At 42.6% G+C, this 27,907-nt stretch overlaps 1 protein-coding gene across 2 annotated transcripts; it reads left to right on the forward strand.

Annotated features, from left to right (window-relative positions):
* The first annotated feature begins 66 nt into the window (after positions 1-66).
* Positions 67-27,907, forward strand: LOC115201538 (transmembrane protein 87A). Of its 2 annotated transcripts, none has more exons than XM_029765247.1 (19): positions 67-250; positions 3,312-3,372; positions 10,009-10,100; positions 10,766-10,900; positions 12,282-12,335; positions 12,590-12,767; positions 13,165-13,226; positions 21,805-21,988; positions 22,876-22,975; positions 23,089-23,182; positions 23,312-23,383; positions 24,529-24,637; positions 24,751-24,809; positions 25,102-25,205; positions 25,479-25,552; positions 25,645-25,721; positions 26,578-26,630; positions 26,734-26,764; positions 26,970-27,907. In XM_029765247.1, exons 1-19 carry the CDS (start codon positions 95-97, stop codon positions 27,009-27,011), a joined length of 1,737 nt encoding a protein of 578 aa, XP_029621107.1. In that variant the 5' UTR covers positions 67-94; the 3' UTR covers positions 27,012-27,907. The 2 variants fall into 2 exon arrangements, with proteins under 2 accessions (XP_029621107.1, XP_029621108.1); XM_029765248.1 differs by lacking the exon at positions 23,312-23,383 and adding an exon at positions 23,872-23,943.

The raw sequence follows: 27,907 nt of genomic DNA on the forward strand, positions 1-27,907 counted from the left end.
GCCAAAACGTCAACTCAAACATAAGCATGTGCGTGACGTTACTTCCACTCAGGTGAGTTAGCTAGTCGCCCCAGTTATACCACATGCTGAAAACATGGCTGCTTCTGTACGTGTGAGGACGTGGAACAGCACGGCTAGCTCAGTGAAAACCTGGCTCCTTTATTTGGCAGGGATTATTTTACTAGGAGATGTAAATAGCGGGGTGATGGCAGCTCCAGAACCAGGACAATGGAGAATTACAGTTGTCAATGTGAGTATTAAAATATGTAATATAGTTAGCTAGCAAGAACAATCGTGCGATTAATTTCAACTAACTGGCTAGCAATCCAACCTACCTAGCTAGCCAGTTAGCAGGGGGCGTTTTTCTGTTCATAAAATTGAACATTATTGATTAATAATGCATTTTCCTGGACAGATTCAGACTTTATCGATATGCACAAGCCGTTGTAGCAAACATTAATGTTTTGTCTGCTAGCTAGATAGCATAGGCTCACTAACCCGATATTGTTGAAAGATGTAGCCACAGAGTTTCTAAACTCAGAGGCGCAACATCGCGAAACTTCCGGGAACGCTTGCCAAGCAGACTAGGTCCGGGTTTGGAGAAGTCAATGAGTGAAGTGAAACATGGTTCCTTAGTTAATTTTATCAATCTAAAGACACATAGATTCGAGACAATGTATTAAGTAGATGAACATGTTATTTCTCCAACCTCGTGAAAGTGACAAACTGACACGTTTCCATTTGTCAAAATAACTATCGAAAGTGTGCCTTTTGATTTGACGGCGTTCACATGCGCAGTTCGGCGCGAGACGAGATTGTGTTTCTGCGCATGAGTTTAGCTAGACAACGTCGCCTACAAGCTTGAGCTGGGATTTTTAATGGAGAAGCAGTGTTTGCCGATCTTCATATCTACATTTCTTGGCCAAACACCTCGGTTAGGCAGCTACCTAGCTAAAGTTACATAGCTAAATGTAAACAAACATCGGACACAGACCACTGTACTCAGGGTTAGATCATTGCCTGAAATTTAGCCCAGATACAACACACGTCTACCAATCATTCAGCTAGTTAAATTAGTGAGCTAGCGAATGTTCAGATTAGAATATGTGGGCTGTGCCAAGTCTATTTGGTAGACTAGCTACCGTGTCCAATGAATTGAAGAGGTCTACCAGTAAATTGCTTTCAAGTCAGTGAAGGGAAGTGAGCAAGTGCACAAGAGAGGTAGGCTAATTGGGAGTTTTAGTTTTCCATGGAGGTGGTCAGGTGTCTGTCCTCCATCATATCATGTTGCAAAGTAATGTGAGAGCTGCCCATTGCCTGCCTAGGGACTTCCAATAATGGTTACCAGGGCCTATATGAAGTGTATGAGTAGGAATGAGTGCTGGTCAAGGATCAAGTCCCCCTTCCAATGTAATCTAATTTATCGCGATCTGAAAAACCTAAACGGATTCTAAATCATCACTCTTACTCAGAGGCTGGATACATGGCCCCAGATGAGAGAACACGAGTGTTGTGGTTTATGGAGGGAATAGGGTTTTCTCATATCACTGAATGTCACGGGTGCATATATTATACAGTTGAAGTCAGAAGTTTACATACACCTTAGCCAAATACATTTAAACTCAGTTTCACAATTCCTGACATTTAATTCAAGTAAAAATTCCCTGTTTTAGGTCAGTTAGGATCACCACTTTTATTTTAAGAATGTGAAATGCCAGAATAAGAGATTTATTTCAGCTTTTATTTCTTTCATCACATTCCCAGTGGGTCAGAAGTTTACATACACTCAATTAGTATTTGGTAGCATTGCCTTTAAATTGTTTAACTTGGATCAAACGTTTTGGGTAGCCTTCCACAAGCTTCCCACAATAAGTTGGGTGAATTTTGGCCCATTCCTCCTGACAGAGCTGGTGTAACTGAGTCAGGTTAGTAGGCCTCCTTGCTCGCACAAGCTTTTTCAGTTCTGCCCACAAATGTTCTGTGGGATTGAGGTCAGGGCTTTGTGATGGCCACTCTAATACCTTGACTTCATTGTCCTTAAGCCATTTTGCCACAACTTTGGAAGTATGCCTGACTGATGTCTTGAGATGTTGCTTCAATATATCCACATAATTTTCTTCCCTCATGATGCCATCTATTTTGTGAAGTGCACCAGTCCCTCCTGCAGCAAAGCACCCCCACAACATGATGCTGCCACCCCCGTGCTTCACGGTTGGGATGGTATTCTTCAGCTTGCAAGCCTCCCCCTTTTTCCTCCAAACATAACGATGGTCATTATGGCCAAACAGTTCTATGTTTGTTTCATCAGACCAGAGGACATTTCTCCAAAAAGTACAATCTTTGTCCCCATGTGCAGTTGCAAACCGTAGTCTGGCTTTTTTATGGCGGTTTTGGAGAAGTGGCTTCCTTGCTGAGCGGCCTTTCAGGTTATGTTGATATAGGAGTCGTTTTACTGTGGATATAGATACTTTTGTACCTGTTTCCTCCAGCATCTTCACAAGGTCCTTTGCGGTTGTTCTGGGATTGATTTGCACTTTTCGCACCAAAGTACGTTCGTCTCTAGGAGACAGAACGCGTCTCCTTCCTGAGAGGTATGACGGCTGCGTGGTCACATGGTGTTTATACTTGCGTACTATTGTTTGTACAGATGAACGCGGTACCTTCAGGCGTTTGGAAACTGCTCCCAAGGATGAATTAGACTTGTGGAGGTCTACATTTTTTTCTGAGGTCTTGGCTGATTTCTTTTGATTTGCCCATGATGTTAAGCAAAGAGGCACTGAGTTTGAAGGTAGGCCTTGAAATACATCCACATGTACACCTCCAATTGACTCAAATGATGTCAATTAGCCTATCAGAAGCTTCTAAAGCCACGACATCATTTTCTGGAATTTTCCAAGCTGTTTAAAGGCAAATTCAACTTCGTGTATGTGAACTTCTGACCCACTGGAATTGTGATACAGTGAAATAATCTGTAAACAGTTGTTGGAAAAATTACTTGTCATGCACAAAGTAGATGTCCTAACCGACTTGCCAAAACTATAGTTTGTTAATTAACAAGAAATGTGTGGAGTGGTTGAAACACTTAGGTTGGAGTCATTAAAACTTGTTTATGTAAACATCCGACTTCAACTGTATGTATGGGGGATCCCGGGATTCAAACCCACGATCCTGGCGTTGCAAGTGCGATGCTCTACCAACTGAGATACAGAGGACCTGTTAGGCATTAGGCCTAGACTACATTAGAGTCAGGACTGACTTACTCGGTTTATCTAACTAATGCCAATGGAAACACTGTTCCCTCTTCTTCACAGACCTCAAGACCATTGCTTTTGAGGAAATCCATGTATAAAGACACTGATATCAAATTGAAAGGTAAGATTAGCCTATGTTTGATGTCATACTGTATATGGGAAATGCCTCGCGTGAGGGTGTCAAACAAATGAAAATCGGTTTCCTCAAGCATTTGTGAGAATTCTACTGAATGTTTTGCTTTCACAAGACCTGAAAATAAACGTTTCAGGGTGCGATTTGCAAGATGCACATTCTATATGACATTGTAAACAAGATAATCTTCAAAAGGTTCCATGCGACTCGCACTGCCCTGTCACAATACCTGGTACTCTGGTTCTAGATCTTCGACCCGCTACCAAAGATTGCCTATTATATTGAAAAGATAGTCAAGTGACCTTTTTAACAATGGAAATGCATGTTCTCAAAGATGGAAGGCAGGCAGGAGGAGGCGAGGTCAGGTGGGACCATTCTAGCCAATGATACGGCAGATGTGCATGTGAACAACAGCCCATAGAGGGTACTCTTTATATCTGTGCCATTATAGCGTCTGCAGCATGGGCAACGCCATTGAGCCTATCTTTATTTTAAAGTAGTAAATTCTCTTCAGTGGCTGATTTCTCCCAATTCATAGGAGTCCCCACCAAGTTCACTATTTTAAAATGGTGAAACCATCAATGGCAATGTCCGTGCTTGATTTTATTTTATTAGGGTATCTTTTAGTCCTCATTTGTGCTAAAAAAGGGTTATATCCATTAAGACTGCTGAACAGTTAATCAAAATGCTACCCAGACTTTCTGCATTTCACCCCCTACCTACATGTACTTCAATCAATCACCTAACCTAACCAAACCTACATGTACATATTACCTCAATCAATCAACCCAACTACCTCGTACCCCAGTACACTGACTCTGTACCGGTACTCTTTGTATATAGCCTCGTTATTGTTATTTCTTATTGTTACTATTTTCTTATCTATTTGTAAATGTTCTTACTTTTTAACTGCATTGTTGGTAAAGGGCTCGTAAGTAAGCATTTCATGGTAATCTACACTTGTATTCTGGATGTTTGTGACATTAAAATGTTATTTGATTTATCCGTGTCCTCTATCTCTATGAAAACGGGCACAGCTCCAATATAGTTTTTTTCCTTTTTTTTAATAAATTGCCGAAATGTATATCAGTGCCACGTACAGTATCAGTCAAAAGTTTAGACACACCTACACATTCCAGGGTTTTTCTTTTTTACTATTTCCTACATTGTAGAATAATAGTGAAGACATCAAAACTATGAAATAACAACACATTTGGAATCATGTAGTAACCAAAAAAGTGTTAACCTTTCTGGCGCAGGCGTTCCGCTAGCGACCCACCTCGACAACAACCGATGAAATTGCAGAGCGCCAAATTCAAAATAAAGAAATAGTTATAATAAACATTCATAAAAAATACAAGTGTTATACATCGGCTTAAAGATTAACTTCTTGTTAATTCAGCCGCTTTGTCAGATTTCAAAAAGGCTTTATGGCGAAAGCATACCATGCGATTATCTGAGGACAGCGCCCCGCTTACAAAAGCATACAAACATTTTCCAACCATGTAAAGGAATTATAAAAGTCAGAAATAACGATACAATTAATCACTTACCTTTGAAGATCTTCATATGGGTGCAGTCACAAGAGTCCCAGCTACACAATAAATGTTAGTTTTGTTCGATAAAGACCCTCTATATCCCAAAAACTCAGTTTTGTTGGCGCGTTTTGTTCAGTAATCCACTGGCTCAAAGGCGGTCAAAACATGCAGACGAATACAACCTAATAGTTCCAGTCAAGTTCATCGAAACATGTCAAACAATGTTTATAATTAATCCTCAGGTTGTCAATTGTCTAAATAATCGATAATATTTAAACCGGACAATAGCGTATTCGATAGAAAGGAAAAACAACGAAGGGCGCACTCGGTCACGCGCAAACACAGCACTGCATGATTCTACAGTCCACTGACAGAAAACAAGCCTGAAACAATGTCTAAAGACTGTTGACATCTAGTGGAAGCCATAGGAACTGCAATCTGGGTCCTAACCCATTAGATACTCTATAGGCATTCAATTGAAAACTACCTACATTAAAAAAATCCCACTTCCTGGATGGATTTTCCTCAGGCTTTCGCCTGCCATATCAGTTCTGTTATACTCAGACATTATTTTAACAGTTTTGGAAACTTCAGAGTGTTTTCTATCCTAGCTTCTGGGCCTGAGTAACAGGCAGTTTACTTTGGGCACGCTTCTCATCTGGATGTCGAAATACTGCCCCCAAGCCATAAGAAGTTAAACAAATCAAAATATATTTGAGGTTCTTCAAAGTAGCCACCCTTTGCCTTGATGACAGCTTTGCACACTCTTGGCATTCTCTCAACCAGCTTCATGAGGAATGCTTTTCCAAACAATCTTGAAGGAGTTCCCACATGTGCAGAGCACTTGTTGGCTGCTTTTCCTTCTCTCTGCGGTCCAACTCATCCCAAACCATCTCAATTGAGTTGAGGTTGGGTGATTGTGGAGGCCAGGTCATCTGATGCAGCACTCCATCACTGTCCTTCTTGGTCAAATAGCCCTTACACAGCCTGGAGGTGTGTTTTTGCGTCATTGTCCTGTTGAAAAAACAAATGATAGTCCCACTAAGCGCAAACCAGATGCGATGGCATATCACTGCAAAATGCTGTGGTAGCCATGCTGGTTAAGTGTGCCTTGAATTCTAAATTAAACAGTGTCACCGTCACACCACCACCTTCATGCTTCACGTTGGAAACCACGCATGCAGAGATCATCTGTTCACCTACTCTGCCTCTCACGAAGAAACGGTGGTTGGAACCAAAAATCTCCAATTTGGACTCCAGACCAAAGGACAGAATTCCACCAGTTTAATGTCCGTTGCTTGTGTTTCTTGGCCCAAGCAAGTCTCTTCTTATTGTTGTGGTTTCTTTGCAGCAATTCGACCATGAAGGTCTGATTTTCACGCAGTCTTCTCTGAAAAGTTGATGTCTGTTACTTGAACTCTGAAGCATTTATTTGGGCTGCAATCTGAGGTGCAGTTAACTCTAATGAACTTATCCTCTGCAGTAGAGGTAACTCTGGGTCTTCCTTTCCTGTGGCACTCCTCATGAGAGCCAGTTTCATCATAGCGCTTGATGGTTTTTGAGACTGCACTTGAAGAAACGTTAAAAGTTCTTGACATTTTCTGTATTGAATGACCTTCATGTCTTAAAGTAATGATGGACTGTTGTTTCTCTTTGCTTATTTGAGCTGCTTTTGCCATAATATGGACTTGGCCTTTTACCAAATAGGGCTATCTTCTGTATACCACCCTTACCTTGTCACAACACAACTGATTGGCTCAAACGCATTAAGAAGGAAAGAAATTCCACAAATTAACAAGGCACACCTGTTAATTTAAATGCATTCCAGATGACTACATCATGAAGCTGGTTGAGAGAATGCCAAGAGTGTGCAAAGCTGTCAAGGCAAAGGGTGGCTACTTTGAAGAAAATCAAATATAAAATATGATTCCATATCTATTATTTCATAGTTTTGATGTCTACACTATTATTCTACAATGTAGAAAATAGTACAAATAAAAACCCTTGAATGAGTAGGTATGTCCAAACTTTTGACTGGTACTGTATATCAGTGCATTTGTAACAACCTAACCGTTACAAGACTTCTATTAGATCAAATAAGCCTCACGTAGCAAATTTGCAATTTTGTGTTGTTGACCAAATTCGACACTCATTGAACTCCATACAAAAATTCCTCACATAGTAGAATCCCAGTATGTAACTATTCCCCCCTCCCATCAAAAATAGTTACGATATATAGAGTTCAAAATAAAATCCCCAAATCCCAATATGTATCTTTTTGACAATATCGCTAGTTTTCTGTACCGTCACAAATTCCAATATTCACTTCATAGCTCGTTCTCCATCTTTTTAAAGGGAGCCAATTTGTTTTCAGCACTTTTATTTCCATGACTGATGAAAACTCGTTTCCTCATGGCTCTCTTGTCCTCTTGCAGCAGAAATACACTGCTCAAAAAAATAAAGGGAACACTTAAACAACACAATGTAACTCCAAGTCAATCACACTTCTGTGAAATCAAACTGTCCACTTAGGAAGCAACACTGATTGACAATACATTTCACATGCTGTTGTGCAAATTGAATAGACAACAGGTGGAAATTATAGGCAATTAGCAAGACATCCCCAATAAAGGAGTGGTTCTGCAGGTGGAGACCACTTCTCAGTTCCTATGCTTCCTGGCTGATGTTTTGGTCACTTTTGAATGCTGGCAGTGCTTTCACTCTAGTGGTAGCATGAGACGGAGTCTACAACCCACACAAGTGGCTCAGGTAGTGCAGCTCATCCAGGATGGCACATCAATGCGAGCTGTGGCAAGAAGGTTTGCTGTGTCTGTCAGCGTAGTGTCCAGAGCATGGAGGCGCTACCAGGAGACAGGCCAGTACATCAGGAGACGTGGAGGAGGCCGTAGGAGGGCAACAACCCAGCAGCAGGACCGCTACCTTCGCCTTTGTGCAAGGAGGAGCAGGAGAAGCACTGCCAGAGCCCTGCAAAATGACCTCCAGCAGGCCACAAATGTGCATGTGTCTGCTCAAACGGTCAGAAACAGACTCCATGAGGGTGGTATGAGGGCCCGACATCCACAGGTGGGGGTTGTGCTTACAGCCCAACACCGTGCAGGACGTTTGGCATTTGCCAGAGAACACCAAGATTGGCAAATTTACCACTGGCGCCCTGTGCTCTTCACAGATGAAAGCAGGTTCACACTGAGCACGTGACAGACGTGACAGAGTCTGGAGACGCCGTGGAGAACGTTCTGCTGCCTGCAACATCGTCCAGCATGACCGGTTTGGCGGTGGGTCAGTCATGGTGTGGGGTGGCATTTCTTTGGGGGGGCCGCACAGCCCTCCATGTGCTCGCCAGAGGTAGCCTGACTGCCATTAGGTACCGAGATGAGATCCTCAGACCCCTTGTGAGACCATATGCTGGTGCGGTTGGCCCTGGGTTCCTCCTAATGCAAGACAATGCTAGACCTCATGTGGCTGGAGTGTGTCAGCAGTTCCTGCAAGATGAAGGCATTGATGCTATGGACTGGCCCGCCCGTTCCCCAGACCTGAATCCAATTGAGCACATCTGGGACATCATGTCTCGTTCCATCCACCAATGCCACGTTGCACCACAGACTGTCCAGGAGTTGGCGGATGCTTTAGTCCAGGTCTGGGAGGAGATCCCTCAGGAGACCATCCGCCACCTCATCAGGAGCATGCCCAGGCGTTGTAGGGAGGTCATACAGGCACGCGGAGGCCACACACACTACTGAGCCTCATTTTGACTTGTTTTAAGGACATTACATAAAAGTTGGATCAGCCTGTAGTGTGGTTTTCCACTTTAATTTTGAGTGTGACTCCAAATCCAGACCTCCATGGGTTGATAAATTGGATTTCCATTTTTGTGTGATTTTATTGTCAGCACATTCAACTATGTAAAGAAAAAAGTATTTAATAAGATTATTTCTTTAATTCAGATTTAGGATGTGTTGTTTAAGTGTTCCCTTTATTTTTTTTAGCAGTATATTGATCTCTGCCCTACTTTGTGGGCTTATTTTCGTGGGCAGAGTAAAACCTCTAGCTTCCTCTCAGCCGCTACTCACGCAGGTCCAGGGATAATTTCAGTCAGAGTACCAAACGCTAAAGAGTCCGGATCATCAAGGGATATGAAAGCACCCTAAGAACTACCTCAGTAACCATGTTTCCATCCAACCTTTTTATCCGTGTAAAGTACATGTCAGATAAAACATGTCATGACAGGCCTGATGGAAACGGAAAATGTGTCAGTCAACTTTCCAAACGTCGACAAAACAAAATACGCTAGACAAGGTGGGATTTTGTTGTGTCGGCAAAGTTAATAATGCAAGACATGGCGACGGACATGCTTTATGCGCAAATATTGATATAACTATTGTAATGAAACAGCAGGCAGGGAGCAGGTCTCGAACCCTCGACCTTCAAGCCCGAAGTCCGGCGCGCTATCGACTGTGCCGCAAAAGCATGCTCGTCCGGCAGAGTCGATTTCCGCGCTTATAAACCCAGGGTCGTTACACTATCATATCGAAGTAAACGGAGTCACGCGATATGTTGTGTACTGCGATACTACGACTCAGGAAAGAATGCTCTTTTTGTGCTACAGATGAAATACGTTATGATGAACTTCACTAGGTGGTAAAAGTGCACGCAGTGATTAATGCTCCTTTCCAATAAATATCGAGGGACTTATTCTGGAGAGATGATGATTGATGCTTGGCTTTTGATAAATCTAAACCTCACTTTTTTTTGGTCCATTATAATCTAATCATTTAGGCTATCCTACCCACACTGTATCTGCGAGCAGAGTGGGTACATTTGCTTTTTTTGACAACCTCAGTAGAATTGAAAATGCGATTTTTATTTAGGTACATGGGAATTTAACCGCAAAAGTAATTTTTTATGTGCGCTACGTCATCACACACAGCATTTTATCTGCAACAGGTCCATTTGATGGGAAAATGTGCATATTTATGTGGATTTTACAATATTCACAAATCTGTTACCAATTGGATGGAAACATACCTAGTAACACTTAATTATTATATATATATATTTTTTTTTAAAGTTGTGTCCTTTGGATGTCCAGAGGAGATGACTTTTACCATTCAATGGTACTTGAAATACTACCCCTGTCACAACGAGTTCAATAATATTGAGGTAAGTAAAGTACATGCACTAGCCTAGTTAGTAAGTTACTAGTACCATGTTAGTCTAAAGCAGGGGTCGGCAACAGGTGGCCGGGGGCCAGAATTTGTTTTGCTCCCAAGTTTTTACTACAAAAATAAATAGTAAAATCACCAGGAATTCAGCAAAAAATTTGTTTAATGTTGGAAATCTGTTCCCAATTATTCCCATGAAAAAAATGAATGTATATGTGATAGTGACTCAATGTAATCAAGGTATAAAATTATTGTATTTGAAAAGAAAAATACATTTTTGGGCTTAGTTGTGGTCAATTTACAGTGTACAAACTATTATAGATATATTTCGGCCTTCCACTCCGACAAAAATCGGCCTGTGGCCGAATCTAGTTTCCTACCCCTGGTCTGTAAGTTGAAATCAGATATGGGTGTGTGGAGCAGACGGTGAGTGTTTGCCATAGTCATCTTTCATTATCACTACCTTCATTTGTTTAGGATTCCTATGGTAGTACTACATTTTGATAGTTGGTGTGAATTACCAGTTGACTGTAATATGCGCTTTTGGAGTTACTTTTAAATCTCATTGCTCAAAGGAAATGTATGTCTCCCTTCATTCAACTACTAATAAATATTGTATTTATAAAAAATATCTGAACTTTGATATAAATCATTACTTTCAAGGAAATGTATGAGAGGACGCCACTGAGTCGAGGACAGAGTATGGATCCTAACCCTCTAGGACAAGGGGAATGCATTGAGCACAAGCACAAGCCCTTGACCTGCAACAATGACGTGCGATACTTCCCAATGCTAAATGTAAGGGCTTATAGGTTACATACAGTACATGAGTTACCTTCCATTACAGGGCTTTTCACACTACTGGACTGAACTGAGCAGGCCTGGTTACTCAGCTACCATAGTTGCTTGAACCGTACTGAAAAGGACAGGGTGAAAACAAAATATTCAAGCCACAGTTTTGTTCGGGTCGGCTAAATAGTTTGAAAAGGATACAGTGCATTCAGAAAGTATTCACACCCCTTCTCTTTTTCCACATTTTGTTACGTTACAGCATTATTCTAAAATTGATTTTTTTAAATGTAATCCTCATCAATCTACACACAATACCTCATAATGACGAAGTGAAAAGCATTAAAAATATGTATATCTTATTTACTTAAGTATTCAGACCCTTTGCTATGAGACTCGAAATTGAGGTCAGGTGCATCCTGTTTCCATTGATCATCATTGAGATGTTTCTACAAGTTGATTGGAGTCCACCTGTGGTCAATTCAATTGATTGGACATGATTTGGAAAGGCACACACCTGTCTATATAAGGTCCCACAGTTGACGGTGCATGTCAGAGCAAAAACCTAGAGCTCAAAGACAGGATTGTGTCGAGGCACAGATCTGGGGAAGGGTACCAAAACATTTCTGCAGCATTGAAGGTCCCCAAGAAGACAATGCCCTCCATCATTCTTAAATGGAAGCAGTTTGGAACCACCAAGACTCTTCCTAGAGCTGGTCGCCCGGCCAAACTGAGCAATCGGGAGAGAAGGGCCTTGTTCAGGGAAGTGACCAAGAACCCGATGGTCACTCTGACCGAGCTCCAGAGTTCCTCTGTGGAGATGGGAGAACCTTCCAGAAGGACAACTTTCTCAGCAGCACTCCAACAATCAGGCCTTTATGGTAGTGGCCAGACGGAAGTCACTTTTCAGTAAAAGGCACATGACAGCCTGCTTGGAGTTTGCCAAAAGGCACCTAAAGGACTCTCAGACCATGAGAAACAAGATTGAACTCTTTGGCCTGAATGCCAGGCGTCACGTCTGGAGGAAACCTGGCACCATCCCTACGGTGAAGCATGGTGATGGCAGCATCATGCTCTGGGGATGTATTTCAGCAGCAGGGCCTGGGAGACTAGTCAGGATCGAGGGAAAGATGAACAGAGCGATCCTTGATGAGAGAATTTATACATCTGTTTTTGCTTTGTCATTGTGTGTGTGTGTGTGTGTGTGTGTGTGTGTGTGTGTGTGTGTGTGTGTGTGTGTGTGTAGATTGGTAAGGGGGGGGGGATATTTAATCAATTGTAGAATAAGGCTGTAACGTAACAAAATGTGGGAAAAGGTCAAGGGGTCTGAATACTTTCCGAATGCACTTGTTTGAGTTACTGACAACTTACTATGACAACTTTGTTTCAGAAAGCCAAGGTGGAACCACGGATAGTTGTCCCGCCCATGGAAGGGGCAGCACCGGTAAGCTGCTATGATGGGGTCATGGTGTTTGCATCACTTTTTTTAGCACACACTCATTCAGCTATTGCTTTCGGCTATTGGCAGTTCCTAAGGTCATTGTCAATGAGCATAGGAGTTGCCGTTGGCCATATACAGCATGCACTACGAGATCTGGGACCAGGCTATCACTTTTCAGATTCTCTTACGTTTCTGGGATTTCTAAATACATTGCATAATGCAATTTTTAAAACAAATGTTGGTTCAATCCTACTTAGGGTTCGGATGAAAACTACACCAATTGGACGATGGAGGAGTACGACAAAGTCAGCGGTGTGAAGAACGCCAGTGTGTCACTTAAAGATGATGTCATTGCCACCACGTGGAAGGATGGCCCCTATCTGTTTGTGGTGGTGATTAAATCTAACAAACAGGAAGCTAACTGGAATTTAACTGGTGGGTTCGCTACATTAACCACCATGCGCCTCAGCTGGGTTGTGTTCGTTAGGCACCAAACAGAAAAATACAGACTGAAACAACAGGGAGGGACCACCAGAACTAACAGAAGAACATTTACTGAAACTGGGCGTGACTAGCTAGCTGGACTCATTTTTGTTTTCCGTTGCAAAATGTTATGATCTACCCTAATGAACACGACCCAGTTCTTGAATGTCAAACTTGCCCGTGAGGCTTACCAAAATGGAAATTACTTTTCCTTAGTCAGCCTAAATACTAATTGAAATTATTTAAAATAATACATTGGCTACTGTTTTGATCACATTGCTCAATGTTGTAACCCTGATTTATTTTCTGCGTTATGGATAGCTGATGTATACTCTCTTTATATTTCCAGTAAACGTTGTAATGAAAGGAACTCACGGCTACATCTCCATCACTGAATGGCCTCTCATGATCGTGAGTATACATTTCATTTATTCTATCCTTTGAGTTGGGACAGATTCAATTAAACATTGTCACATTAAATAAACAGTCAGATGCATTGCACCATGACACTTTAGCTCATGCTAATTTCCAGTATTTGTCCCTAGTCAAATATATAATGTAGGCTTAATCATTGTCATAGATTGCAGACACCTGTTTTACTCACTCACCAAATTTGATTAGTCACATGCGCCAAATACAACAGCTGTAGACCATACAGTGAAATGCTTACTTACGGGCCCCTAACCAACAATGCAGTTTAAAAACAAATATGGATAAGAAATAAAAGTAACAAGTAATTAAATAGCAGCAGTAAAATAACAATAGCGAGACTATATACAGGGGGGTACCGGTACAGAGTCAATGTGCGGGGGCACCGGTTAGTTGAGGTATTATGTACATGTAGGTAGAGTTATTAAAGTGACTATGCATAGATGATAACAACAGAGTAGCAGCGGTGTGAAAGGGGGGGGCAGCAATGCAAATAGTCTGGGTAGCCATTTGATTAGGTGTTCATGAGTCTTATTGCTTGGGGGTAGAAGCTGTTTAGAAGCCTCTTGGACCTAGAGTTGGCGCTCTGGTACTGCTTGTCGTGCGTGAGCAGAGAGAACAGTCTATGACTAGGGTGGGGGTCGACCGATTAATCGGAATGGCCGATTTCAAGTTTTCATAACAATCGGAAATCGGTATTTTTGGATGCCGATTTGGCCGTTTTTTTAAATTGTATTATTTTTTTTAACTAGGCAAGTCAGTTAAGAACACATTCTTATTTTCAATGACGGCCTAGTAACGATGGGTTAACTGCCTTGTTCAGGGACAGAACGATAGATTTTTACCTTGTCAGCTCGGGGATTCAATCTTGCAACCTTACGGTTAACTAGTCCAACGCTCTTACCACCTGCTTTACATTGCACTCCACGAGGAGCCTGCCTGTTGCGCGAATGCAGTAAGAAGCCAAGGTAAGTTGCTAGCTAGCATTAAACTTATCTTATAAAACAATCAATCAATCAATCATAATCACTAGTTAACTACACATGGTTGATGATATTACTAGTTTATCTAGCCTGTCCTGCGTTGCATATAATCGCTTAGGTACACGTTGCTCCAACCATAAACATTAATGCCTTTCTTAAAATCAATACACAAGTATATATTTTTAAACCTGCATATTTAGTAAATATTGCCTGCTAACATGATTTTCTTTTAACTAGGGAAAATGTGTCACTTCTCTTGCAACAGAGTCAGGGTATATGCAGCAGTTTGGGCCGCCTGGCTCGTTGCGAACTGTGAAGACTATTTTTTCCTAACAAAAATAGCCGACTTCGCCAAACGGGGGGATTATTTAACAAAAGCGCATTTGCGAAAAAATCACAATCGTTGCACGACTGTACCTAACCATAAACATAAATGCCTTTCTTAAAATCAATACACAGAAGTATATATTTTTAAACCTGCATATTTAGCTAAAAGAAATCGAGGTTAGCAGGCAATATTAACCAGGTGAAATTGTGTCACTTCTCTTGTGTTCAATGCACGCAGAGTCAGGGTATATGCAACAGTTTAGGCCGCCTGGCTCGTTGCGAACTAATTTGCCAGAATTTTACGTAATTATGACAAAGCATTGAAGGTTGTGCAATGTAACAGGAATATTTAGACTTAGGGATGCCACCCGTTAGATAAATTCGGAACGGTTCCGTATTTCACTGAAAGGAAAAACGATTTGTTTTCGAGATGATAGTTTCCGGATTCGACCATATTAATGACCAAAGTCTCGTATTTCTGTGTGTTTATTATGTTATAATTAAGTCTATGATTTGATAGAGCAGTCCGACTGAGCGGTGGTAGGCAGCAGCAGGCTCGTAAGCATTCATTCAAACAGCACTTTCGTTCGTTTTTCCAGCAGCTCTTTGCTGTGCTTCAAGCATTGTGCTGTTTATGACTTCAAGCCTATCAACTCCCAAGATTAGGCTGGTGTAACCGATGTGAAATGGCTAGCTAGTTAGCGGGTGCGCGCTAATAGCGTTTCAAACGTTACTCGCTCTGAGACTTGGAGTAGTTGTTCCCCTTGCTCTGCATGGGTAACGCTGCTTCGAGGGTGGCTGTTGTCGATGTGTTCCTGGTTCGAGCCCAGGTAGGAGTGAGGAGAGGGACGGAAGCTATACTGTTACACTGGCAATACTAAAGTGCCTATAAGAACATCCGATAGTCAAAGGTATATGAAATACAAATTGTATAGAGAGAAATAGTCCTATAATAACTACAACCTAAAACTTCTTACCTGGGAATATTGAAGACTCGTGTTCTGAGCAAGGAACTTAAATGTTAGCTTTCTTACATGGCACATATTGCACTTTTACTTCTCCAACACTTTGTTTTTGCATTTTTTAAACCAAATTGAACATGTTTCATTATTTAATTGAGGCTAAATAGATTTTATTGATGTATTATATTAAGTTAAAATAAGTGTTCATTCAGTATTGTTGTAATTGTCATTATTACAAATGTAAAAAAATCTGCTATTTAAAAAAAAAAAAAAAATATTTTTTTAATCGGTATCGGCTTTTTTTGGTCCTCCAATAATCGGGATTGGCGTTGAAAAATCATAATCGGTCGACCTCTACTGGAGTGTATGACAATTTTTAGGGCCTTCCTCTGACACCGCCTGGTATAGAGGTCCTGGATGGCAGGAAGCTTGGCCCCGGTGATGTACTGGGCCATTCGCACTACCCTCTGTAGTGACTTGTGGTCGTAGGCCGAGCAGTTGCCATACCAGGCAGTGATGCAACCAGTCAGGATGCTCTCGATGGTGCAGCTGTAGAACCTTTTGAGGATCTGAAGACCCATGCCAAATCTTTTCAGTCTCCTGAGGGGGAATAGGTTTTGTTGTGCCCTCTTCACGACTGTCTTGGTGTGCTTGGACCATGTTGGTTTGTTGGTGAATATGGACGTGGACACCAAGGAACTTGAAGCTCTTAACCTGCTCTCCTCTTTTTCCTGTAGTCCACAATCATCTCCTTTGTCTTGATCACGTTGAGGGAGAGGTTGTTGTCCTTGCACCACACAACCAGGTCTCAGCCTATAGGGAGGAGGCCAGTCTCGTCGTTGTCGGTGATCAGGCCTACCACTGTTGTCATCGGCAAACTTAATGATGGTGTTGGAGTTGTGCCTGACGGTGCAGTCATGAGTGAACAGGGAGTACAGGAGGGGACTGAGCACGCACCCCTGAGGGGCCCGTGTTGAGGATCAGCGTGGCGGACGTTACCTACCCTTACCACCTGGGGGGCGGCCTGTCAGGAAGTCCAGGATCCAGTTAGAGGGAGGTGTTTAGTCCCAGGGTCCTTAGCTTATTGATAAGCTTTGAGGGCACTATGGTGTTGAATTCTGAGCTGTAGTCAATGAATAGCATTCTCACATAGGTGTTCATTTTGTCCAGGTGTGAAAGGGCAATGTGGAGTACAATAGTGGGTCTAGGGTTTCTGGGATGATGGTGTTGATGTGAGCCATGACCAGCCTTTCAAAGCACTTCATAGCTATACAATAGTGGTCTGCTTAAAACATGTTGGTATTACGGACTCGAACAGGGTGATGTTGAAAATGTCAGTGAAGGCACTTGCCAGTTTGTCAGTGCGTGCTTGCAGTACACGTCCTGGTAATCCGTCTGGCCCTGGGGCCTTGTGAATGTTGACCTGTTTAAAGGTCTTGCTCAAATCGGCTGCAGATAGTGTGATCACACAGTCTTCCGGAACAGCTGGTGTTCTCATGCATGTTTCAGTGTTATTTGCCTCGAAGCGAGCATAGATGTAGTTTATCTCGTCTGATAGGCTCGTGTCACTGGGCAGCTCTCGTCTGTGCTTCCCTTTTATAGTCTAATGGTTTGCAAGCCCTGCTACGTCCAACGAGCATCAGAGCCGGTGTAGTACGATTCGATCTTAGTCCTGTATTGACGCTTTGCATGTTTGATGGTTCGTCGGAGGGCATAGCGGGATTTCATATAAGCTTCCGGGTTAGAGTCCCGCTCCTTGAAAGCAGCAGCTCTGGCCTTTAGCTCAGTGTGGATGTTGCCTGTAATCCATGGCTTCTGGTTGGGGTATGTACAGTCATGGCCAAAAGGTTTGAGAATGACACAAATATAAATTTTCGCAAAGTCTGCTGCCTCAGTTTGTATGATGGCAATTTGCATATACTCCAGAATGTTATGGGTTGATCAGATGAATTGCAATTAATTGCAAAGTCCCTCTTTGCCATGCAAATGAACTGAATCCCCCCCCCAAAAACATTTCCACTGCATTTCAACCCTGCCACAAAAGGACCAGCTGACATCATGTCAGGGATTCTCTCGTTAACACAGGTGTGAGTGTTGACGAGGACAAGGCTGGAGATCACTTTGTCATGCTGATTGCGTTCGAATAACAGATTGGAAGCTTCAAAAGGAGGGTGGTGCTTGGAATCATTGTTCTTCCTCTGTCAACCATGGTTACTTGCAAGGAAACACGTGCCGTCATCATTGCTTTGCACAAAATGGGCTTCACAGGCAAGAATATTGCTGCCAGTAAGATTGCACCTAAATCAACCATTTATCGGGTCATCAAGAACTTCAAGGAGAGCGGTTCAATTGTTGTGAAGAAGGCTTCAGGGCGCCCAAGAAAGTCCAGCAAGCGCCAGGACCGTCTCCTAAAATTGATTCAGCTGCGAGATTGGGGCACCACCAGTACAGAGCTTGCTCAGGAATGGCAGCAGGCAGGTGTGAGTGCATTTGCGCACACAGTGAGGTGAAGACTTTTTGAGGTTGGCCTGGTGTCAAGAAGGGCAGCAAAGAAGCCACTTCTCTCCAGGAAAAACATCAGGGACAGACTGATATTCTGCAAAAGGTACAGGGATTGGACTGCTGAGGACTGGGGTAAAGTCATTTTCTCTGAATCCCCTTTCCGATTGTTTGGGGCATCCGGAAAAAAGCTTGTCTGGAGAAGACAAGGTGAGCGCTACCATCAGTCCTGTGTCATGCCAACAGTAAAGCATCCTGAGACCATTCATGTGTGAGGTTGCTTCTCAGCCAGGGGAGTGGACTCACTCACAATTTTGCCTAAGAACACAGCCATGAATATAGAATGGTACCAACACATCCTCCGAGAGCAACTTCTCCCAACCATCCAAGTACAGTTTGGTGACGAACAATGCCTTTTCCAGCATGACGGAGCACCTTGTCATAAGGCAAAAATGATAATTAAGTGGCTATGGGAACAAAACATCGATATTTTGGGTCCATGGCCAGGAAACTCCCCAGACCTTAATCCCATTGAGAACTTGTGGTCAATCCTCAAGAGGTGGGTGGACAAACAAAAACCCACAAATTCTGACAAACTCCAAGCATTGATTATACAAGAATGGGCTGCCAGAAGTTAATTGAAAGCATGCCAGGGCGGATTGCAGAGGTCTTGAAAAAGAAGGGTCAACACTGCAAATATTGACTCTTTGCATCAACTTCATGTAATTGTCAATAAAAGCCTTTGACACTTATGAAATGCTTGTAATTATACTTCAGTATTCCAGAGTAACATCTGACAAAGATATCTAAAGACCCTGAAGCAGCACACTTTGTGGAAATTAATATTTGTGTCATTATCAACTTTTGGCCACGACTGTACGTACGGTCACTGTGGGGACGACGTCATCGATGCACTTATTGATGAAGCCAATGACTGATGTGGTACTCCTCAATGCCATCGGAGGAATCTCGGAACATATTCCAGTCTGTGCTAGCAAAGCAGTCCTGTAGTTTAGCATCTGCTTCATCTGATCACTTTTTTATTGATCTAGTCAGTGGTGCTTCCTGCTTTAGTCTTTGCTTGTAAGCAGGAATCAGGCAAATACAATTATGGTCAGATTTGCCAAATGGAGGGCAAGGGAGAGCTTTGTATTTTTCTCTGTGTGTGAAGTAAAGGTGGTCCTGAGTCTTTAAAAAAAAAAAAAAAAAGATTCCTCTCTCTGGTTGCACATTTGACATGCTGATAAAAATTTGGTGAAACGGATTTAAGTTTCCCTGCATTAAAGACCCTGGCTACTGGGTGAGCGTTTTTGTTTGCTTATGGCGGAATACAGCTCATTCAATGCCGTCTTCATGCCAGCCTCTTACTGTCGTGGTATGTAAAGAGACACGAAAAATATAACTCTCTAGGTAGATGGTGTGGTTACAGTTTATCATGAGATTACCTCAGACTAGCAATAGCTTGAGACTTCCTTAGATATCGTGCACCAGCTGTTATTTACAAAAATACATGTTCTGTCCTGCCGGTGCAGCGTATAACTAGCCAGCTGTATGTTGATAGTGTCGTTGTTCAGCCACGACTTCGTGAAGCATAAGATATTACAGTTTTGACTGTCCCGTTGGTAGTTTATTCTTCCGCGTAGATCATCTATTTTATTGTCCAAAGATTGCATGTTTCACTTGCAGGGTTTTGTGTTGTCTATGTAATATAATACTGCATATGCAATTTATCCAAAGCGTCTTAGTCATGAATCCATATATTTCAACATACGGGTGGCCCTGGGAATCGAGCACACAACCGTGGCGATGCAAGTGCCATGCTCTACCAACCGAGCCATATAGGACCTTGTTGTTTGTTCAGATGACTAAAGACCTTTTCAGGCCTGATGAAACTGGATGCATGCTGTGCAGTCATAGGTTTGACAGTGATCAAACAAACCAGTTTGTCAAACTTTATGATGTACTTTTGGAGGTACGTTCTAACTCCTCACATGCCTAGGTTTTGGCTTAGCAGGCTAATGCGCTCTTCAGGCATGCAGGAGAGCCAGGTTAAAACCCTGTCTCATTGTAGTTAATTTTTTTAACACCCATCTCTTTCCCTCTCAGTTCTACATGGGAATGTGTATCGTGTACTTCCTGTATGATGTACCCATTACTCTGGTTCATGTGGTCAGCCTGCTACTGGAAGAACCTACAGTGAGAAGGAAAAAGTATTTGATCCCCTGCTGATTTTGTACGTTTGCCCACTGACAAAGAAATCATTTTAATGGTAGGTTTATTTGAACAGTGAGAGACAGAATAACAACAAAAAAATCCAGAAAAACGCATATCAAAAATGTTAGAAATTGATTTGCCCGCCTCTCAATCAGAAAGATTTCTGGCTCCCAGGTGTCTTTTTATACAGGTATCAAGCTGAGATTAGGAGCACACTCTTAAAGGGAGTGCTCCTAATCAGCTTGTTACCTGTATAAAAGACACCTGTCCACAGAAGCAATCAATCAGATTCCAAACTCTCCACCATGGCCAAGACCAAAGAGCTCTCCAAGGATGTCAGGGACAAGATTGTAGACCTACACAAGGCTGGAAAGGGCTACAAGACCATCGCCAAGCAGCTTGGTGAGAAGGTGACAACAGTTGGTGCGACTATTCGCAAATGGAAGAAACACAAAAGAACTGTCAATCTCCCTCGGCCTGGGGCTCCATGCAAGATCTCACCTCGTGGAGTTGCAATGATCATGAGAACGGTGAGGAATCAGCCCAAAACTACACGGGAGGATCTTGTCAATGATCTCAAGGCAGTTGGGACCATAGTCACCAAGAAAACAATTGGTAACACACTACGCCATGAAGGACTGAAATCCTGCAGCGCCCGCAAGGTCCCATTGCTCAAGAAAGCACATATACATGCCCGTCTGAAGTTTGCCAATGAGCATCTGAATGATTCAGAGGACAACTGGGTGAAAGTGTTGTGGTCAGATGAGACCAAAATGGAGCTCTTTGGCATCAACTCAACTCGCCGTGTTTGGAGGAGGAGGAATGCTGCCTATGACACCAAGAACAATATCCCCATCATCAACCATGGAGGTGGAAACATTATGCTTTCGGGGTGTTTTTCTGCTAAGAGGACAGGACAACTTCACCGCATCAAAGGGACGATGGACTGGGCCATGTACCTTCAAATCTTGGGTGAGAACCTCCTTCCCTCAGCCAGGGCATTGAAAATGGGTCGTGGATGGGTATTCCAGCATGACAATGACCCAAAATACACGGCCAAGGCAACAAAGGAGTGGCTCAAGAAGAAGCACATTAAGGTCCTGGAGTGGCCTAGCCAGTCTCCAGACCTTAATCCCATAGAAAATCTGTGGAGGGAGCTGAAGGTTCGAGTTGCCAAACGTCAGCCTCGAAACCTTAATGACTTGGAGAAGATCTGCAAAGAGGAGTGGGACAAAATCCCTCCTGAGATGTGTGCAAACCTGGTGGCCAACTACAAGAAACGTCTAACCTCTGTGATTGCCAACAAGGGTTTTGCCACCAAGTACTAAGTCATGTTTTGCAGAGGGGTCAAATACTTATTTCCCGCATTAAAATGCAAATCAATTTATAACATTTTTGACATGTGTTTTTCTGGATTTTTTTGTTGTTGTTATTCTGTCTCTCACTGTTCAAATAAACCTACCATTAAAATTATAGACTGATCATTTCTTTGTCAGTGGACAAATGTACAAAATCAGCAGGGGATCAAATACTTTTTTCCCTCACTGTATATAAACATATATTTCTCTCCCTCAGTTCTACATGGTGATGTGTATAGTGTACATCCTGTATGCGTTACTCTGGTTCCTGTGGGCTGCCTGCTACTGGAAGGACTTACTGCGGATCCAGTTCTGGATAGCTGGAGTCATCTTTCTGGGCATGGTGGAGAAGGCTGTGTTCTGTGCTGAGTACGAGAACACCAACGGTGTCGGGGCAGCTTGTGAGTCTACACCACGACTAATACTACTACTAAACTACACCGAGCTCTCTGTCTGAGTGGTTTAAAGAGTAGTAAGATCCTCTGTATAGGAGTATGGTGAATGCTGTGTGCTGAGTATGAGAACAACAGTGTCAGGGGCAGCTTGTGAGTTTACAGTACACTACACCCAGCTCTCAAATTGATCCAGTCCCATTTCCCTCCCTACCCTTTCCTCTTGGCACTAACCTGTCCATTGTTGTGGCAAATCTGTATGGTCTGAATAGGCGGGTATGGTCTGAATAGGCGGGTATGGTCTTGTTGATATTCTTCTTCAATAACACAAACCCCAAAGCAAATCAGGGGGAAGAAAATAGGTTTATTCTTATTCAAAGAGGACGACTCATGCGGGGAGGAAGATGGTAGATGTTCATGCTCCCCTGTCCTCAGTGATTCTCTCCTGTGCTTCTCTCCGCAGAACAAAGGGACAGGATGTACTTTATAACCCAGCCCTTGCCTGTGGTTGACCAATTAGAATTACTTGCAATAAAACTGGGCCAATGGCCAAATAACTATCCTATTTCAGGCTCGATGCTTAGACAAATTCCTCCCATGTCTCTGACCCATTGATCAATAATTCCCTATTACATAAAAAACACTATTTCCATTGATCGTTAGTACTCTATTTACTTTTAGTCCTCTTGACCTCTCGTACGCTGCGTTGTGTGTTTATCTTCGACATATTCTTAGTCTGAATAGGCAGGTATAAGCAGTGTAGTGATGATGGTGCTTCTACCTTACAGATTTGCTTAGAGCCAAGGGGGAGATTTAGGGAGTGTTATTATTCCGAGCAATACATCGTTTTTCTGCCTTGTGTGAGAGACCATGCATTCCAATGTTCTTGTTTTCAGCTCCAGGCCTGTTGATCTTTGCTGAGCTCATCTCTGCCCTGAAGAGAACCCTGGCACGGCTGCTGGTCATTATCGTCAGTCTGGGATATGGAATAGTCAAGTAAGTTGAGAAAATAGGTCATCACTCACTCCCTGTCACTCCCAATCCTTTGATAGGTTAGCCTGCTATCTATATTTAGTACATTTTCCTGCATTTTGTGTGTTTCCTATCAGGCCTCGACTGGGTACAGTGATGCACAGAGTGGTGGGACTAGGCGTCCTGTACTTTGCCTTTGCTGCTATCGAAGGTGTGCTTAGAATCACTGGGGTAAGGAGTTTTCTTGATTTTGCTCCAGTGAGCTTGCGTTCAAAATGTGAAATTTCAGTTCTAGATGGGCTGCTGTTTTTCCCTTGTGAGTTATGGAAATTACTTTCAATAAATGTATATTCACTAAAGGGTCGTGACAATGGCCTTTCCCTCATCACAATCGTTGTTCTAGTTTTGATGGACTCCTGTATCGTCTGGTTCATATCCTTAATCCAATTATCATACGGAGTTTATAATAATTACTCCATGATGGTCTATAATAACAAAATAGGCCTACTTGTCTGTATCACTTGTCTGTCAGTACAGAATTTTACACATTTTGCTATTGCTTACTAATACGTTTTCATAAGTCTCACTAATAGACTAGGTGCTGGGGTTATGTGTCTTGTCCAATTTAAACTGGAGTTTGAGTTGTATACTAAATCATGTTTCAGTGGGTGATTTTTCTTTGGTTACTGCTCTGGTGAAAGGTTATGTTCTCTACCTACCCCACTCACTTTTTCTTCCTCTGTTCTGTCTCTCTCTCTCTCTCTATGTTAATCTTGCGCTCTGACTCTCTCATTTCTCTCCTCTTAACTTTCATCCACACTTTCCCCACCTGCTCTCCTCTCCTATTTATTTATCTTACTCTCAACTTGTATTCTCTCCTCTTCTCTTCCGCTCTCCCCCTTTCTCCTCTCATCCCTCAGGCGAAAGACTCTGACCTGGCTCTGTTGGCCAACATTCCTCTGGCTCTGCTTGACTCCTCTCTCTGCTGGTGGATATCCTTTGGTGTGCCTATAGCCCTGCTTGGGCTCCTCTGTCCCCTGGGGGCCCCCCTATCCCTGGTCCCTACCCAGGGCTTCTCGGATCCTCAGTCTGGGGGCCTACTCTGACCCTCCCTGGGCTTGAGGGTCCCCTGCTTCTATCAAAGGGTTCAGTCCAACTCCAAAGGGTCTCTGCATGTTAACCCACTAGCTACATGCTAACCCTCTGCCTCTCACAGCTAGCTTCTCCTGACGTATATAAATAGAGAGCATGAGAGATTAGATTATTTGCTGTCTCACTAGCTAACTCACAGCTAGCTAACCTGGAAGTCTACAAGTAGAGGTCAAGTAGTCCGGCCTTTCCCAGGGCCCCTTTACCTGGGGCCTCATTTGTTCTTCGGGTCAATCACATTCCAACACCTTAACCCACTAGCTACCACTCACAGAGGGCACATAATCCCACTTTGCATGCTGTTTTCCCTGCTGACTTTGCTAGGTTCTTCCCTGATTCCGTGTTATACGTGAAGTCTGTCAGTTACTCTACATACTGTCAGTGTCTACTGTCTAGCCCAGAGGTTATTTCCTTGACTGCCTCCTAACATATTCGTGAGCCTGGCTCAAACTATAAAGACACTGAAGCTGAGGAGAAACCCAGTCAAACTGTCTCTCTACAGACACTTCACGAACACACTCATCTTTGCCATCATAGGTGAGTGAAGTTGTTAAATTGATGTGGAGTCTTCCCCAGCACCAGATACCGGTCATACATTCATTCAATCAGAGTAGTCTAATGATGATCACTCTTTTTTTGTCCTTCTTTAGCTTCAATCATTTTCATGGTGTGGACGACAAAAAAATTCAGGCTAGCAGATTGTCAGTTGGTAAGAATACATCTCTGTTTTTAAATGTCTTGTGTTTCAAACGTTTAAATCGAAAATATACAAATGTGGGTTATCCAGTTCTTCTGGATCAATGTTTTTAGCTTGCTCTGTATTTCTTGAGACGAATATCGAATCAACAGTTAAGATTTTTTATTTTACGAACACCTTCAATATGTGGCTGTTTAACCTCCTTTTAGTTGAATGCAGTGATTAAAAGAATGTGCTAAATAACAAAAATGTAAATATACTGAATCCTCATGACTGACACGTTTGCATCGTCCTGTGTGGCCAGGACTGGATGGAGCTGTGGGTAGATGATGCCTTCTGGAGGTTCCTCTTTTCCATCATACTGCTGGTGATCATGTTCTTATGGAGACCATCTGCTAACAACCAGAGGTGATGGATGATTTGGCTGTTATATAACAGACATTTTGCATTGATCTAAGTGTTATCATCCTGCACCTTAGCTACCTTGTTGAGTGTGCTGTAGATTTCTCAATGGCAATATGTTGACCTATCAAACCACCTCCAACAGTCAGTCAGGGAGACAGTGCCTCGCCCTTTCGACTCTTCAAAGCTTCACAGAGGAAACACAAACTTAAACAGTCTTTCTCTAAATGGAGCTTTATAACTATTCATAATGTTGAACTTTTCCTCTGTTCTCATCAGGTATGCATTCACTCCTCTGATGGACGACTCTGATGATGAAGAGATCGAGGAGTTTCTGGTGTCAGCTAATTTGGGTACAGTTCACTAAGTGAAATGGTAGGGTTTTCATTCTCACTGCCTCATTGTTTAAACATTAATCCCCCAAAATGTTTCTCTCTCTACACAGCTGACGGCATAAAGTTGAGAGCAACCAACTCCAGGAGTGAGACAAACGGTTCAGCCAAGCCTTCAGGACCCAGCCCGGTTAGTATCAAACATTCAGTTCAACTTCATTGCCCCGGAGGTAATAAATTAAGAAAGGCAAAGTCCGTTTACAAGTATCGAATCAATATGAACGCAAAGTACTCCACATATAAATACAGTATACAAACAAGTCAATCTTTTTTTTCTCTCTCCCTTTTTCTCCCCATTTTTCGTGATATCCAATTGGTAGTTAGTCTTGTCTTGTTGCTGTGACTCCCTTACGGTCTCGGGAGAGGCGAACGTCGAGAGCCGTGCGTCCTCCAAAACACAACCAAGCCGCACTGATTCTTGACACAATGCCCACTTAACCCGGAAGCCAGCCGCACCAATGTGTCGGAGGAAACACCGTATACCTGGCGACTGTGTCAGCGTGCACTGCGCCCGGCCCGTGACAGGAGTCACTAGTGTGCGATGGGACAAGGACATCCCTGCCAGCCAAACCCTCCCCTAACCCAGACAACGCTGGGCCAATTATGCACTGCCACAATTGGCCCAGCGGGTCTCCCAGTCGCGGCCGGCTGCGACAGAGCCTGGACTCGAACCCAGAACCTCTATTGGCACAGCTAGCACTGCAATGCAGTTCCTTAGACCACTGTGCCGCTCGGGAGGCCCAGTCAATATTTTCTGTCAGCACAGTCAATGGTCCACTTTCAGTTAACTGCACATGATGACATGACACTTTTGCTTACTCAAATATTTGCTCTTACAAGGCAGTTCAAACCCCCTACTGGCAGACATGAATGGAACATCTATGTAGTCTAGTAAATTACATGAATAAGTTTAAACAACAGGGGGCAGCGTGGAGTAATTATCTATTTTTTTTCTCTTCTGTCATTCTCTTTACCAATTTGTCCAGGATGAAGACATGAAATGGGTGGAAGAGAACATTCCTACCTCTTTAACAGACGTGTAAGCATAACTTAACAAAAGAGAATAGATGTGTTTTAAAGTGATCAATATTAGGCGGTTGTATAAAAGCACGTTTTGTCTTTCTTTTCCTCTTTCATTATAGAGCGTTGCCTGTCCTTCTCGACTCGGATGAGGTATGTGTTTCCTTATTAACACAACAGGTCTCAAATTTGGCTCATTTCTGTCAATGGCAACACATGGTTTGCTTTACCTTTGCATTTCCTGTGCATTTCCTTTAATGTTATTCAATTCTCAGATTGCAGTATTATATGTACAGTATTATATGTACAGACTAGGATGTTAGAGAAATATATCATATTCTCTGTATTTTTTTACCAGGAAATCATGACTACAAAATATGAAATGTCCAAGATGGAGTAACATGGAAAGTCTTCCTCCTACCCACGGTGGATGCAGAGCATCTCTTCCTCGGGTTCCTAATGCATGGCATGGAATAGACAGATCATCTGGAGCACGACACCTCTCCAATCCTAGTCCTAGGGCTGTTTAGACTGAGACTCAAACCTCTGTTCCTCTGTACAACACTACTGTGGCTTAACGCAACACCTCAGACTTGGCGATCAGCAGGGTCCTATTCATTGGGCATCAAATGGAAGAAAATGTATTAAAACGGGGAAGTACTACTTCAACTTGTCCAATAAGACATACTTGTTTTAGTTTTCCTTTCCAGAGCGTTTTGTTACGGTGTGCCCTAATGTATTCAACCTATGTTATATGTGGGCATCAGAAAATCTCACCTGCAATACTCCTATTCTGTGCGTCCCAAATGGCACCCTGTTCCCTATATAGGGCACTGCTTTTGGCCATGGCCCATACGGTTTTATAGGGAATAGGGTGCCATTTGGGATGTAACTTTTATGAGACTTCTGTTCCAAACACTTTGTTAAATGCTGTATGTATTTATTAACATTTTTGCTCACTAAACTTAACTTTATAGGAGAGAGGAACAAGCTGGTATATTATTTCAACACCAATTGGACACTACATAATAACATTACACCTCAATGTTATCATCTATCAAAGTAATATTGGTATAGTAAACGTTATTTATGATATATTTCACTAAGTGAAGCTTTATTGCATCCTAACCAAAGTATAATGTGATGTGGGAGTGTGCGTTTTTGTCTAGGCTGGGACACAGGATTTATATGTGCAGTGTGTAACGCAGTACTAAACAGAAGTGTTCTTGATAATGTCAGTGTACGATTGCAGGACTTGAGGTCTGTTCAGGAGGATGTAACGTTACAGAATGTTAA

Source organism: Salmo trutta, chromosome 10 (assembly GCF_901001165.1).
Source record: "Salmo trutta chromosome 10, fSalTru1.1, whole genome shotgun sequence".
Lineage (NCBI taxonomy): Eukaryota > Metazoa > Chordata > Actinopteri > Salmoniformes > Salmonidae > Salmo > Salmo trutta.

Bases quoted from the DNA above. Each gene is read 5' to 3' on its own strand.
- LOC115201538 (XM_029765247.1), top strand. From the start codon at position 95: ATGGCTGCTTCTGTACGTGTGAGGACGTGGAACAGCACGGCTAGCTCA. The intron at 21,989-22,875 runs GTGAGTCTACAC...TCTTGTTTTCAG, and splicing joins CAACGGTGTCGGGGCAGCTT to CTCCAGGCCTGTTGATCTTT. The intron at 23,183-23,311 runs GTAAGGAGTTTT...TATTCACTAAAG, and splicing joins GTGTGCTTAGAATCACTGGG to GGTCGTGACAATGGCCTTTC.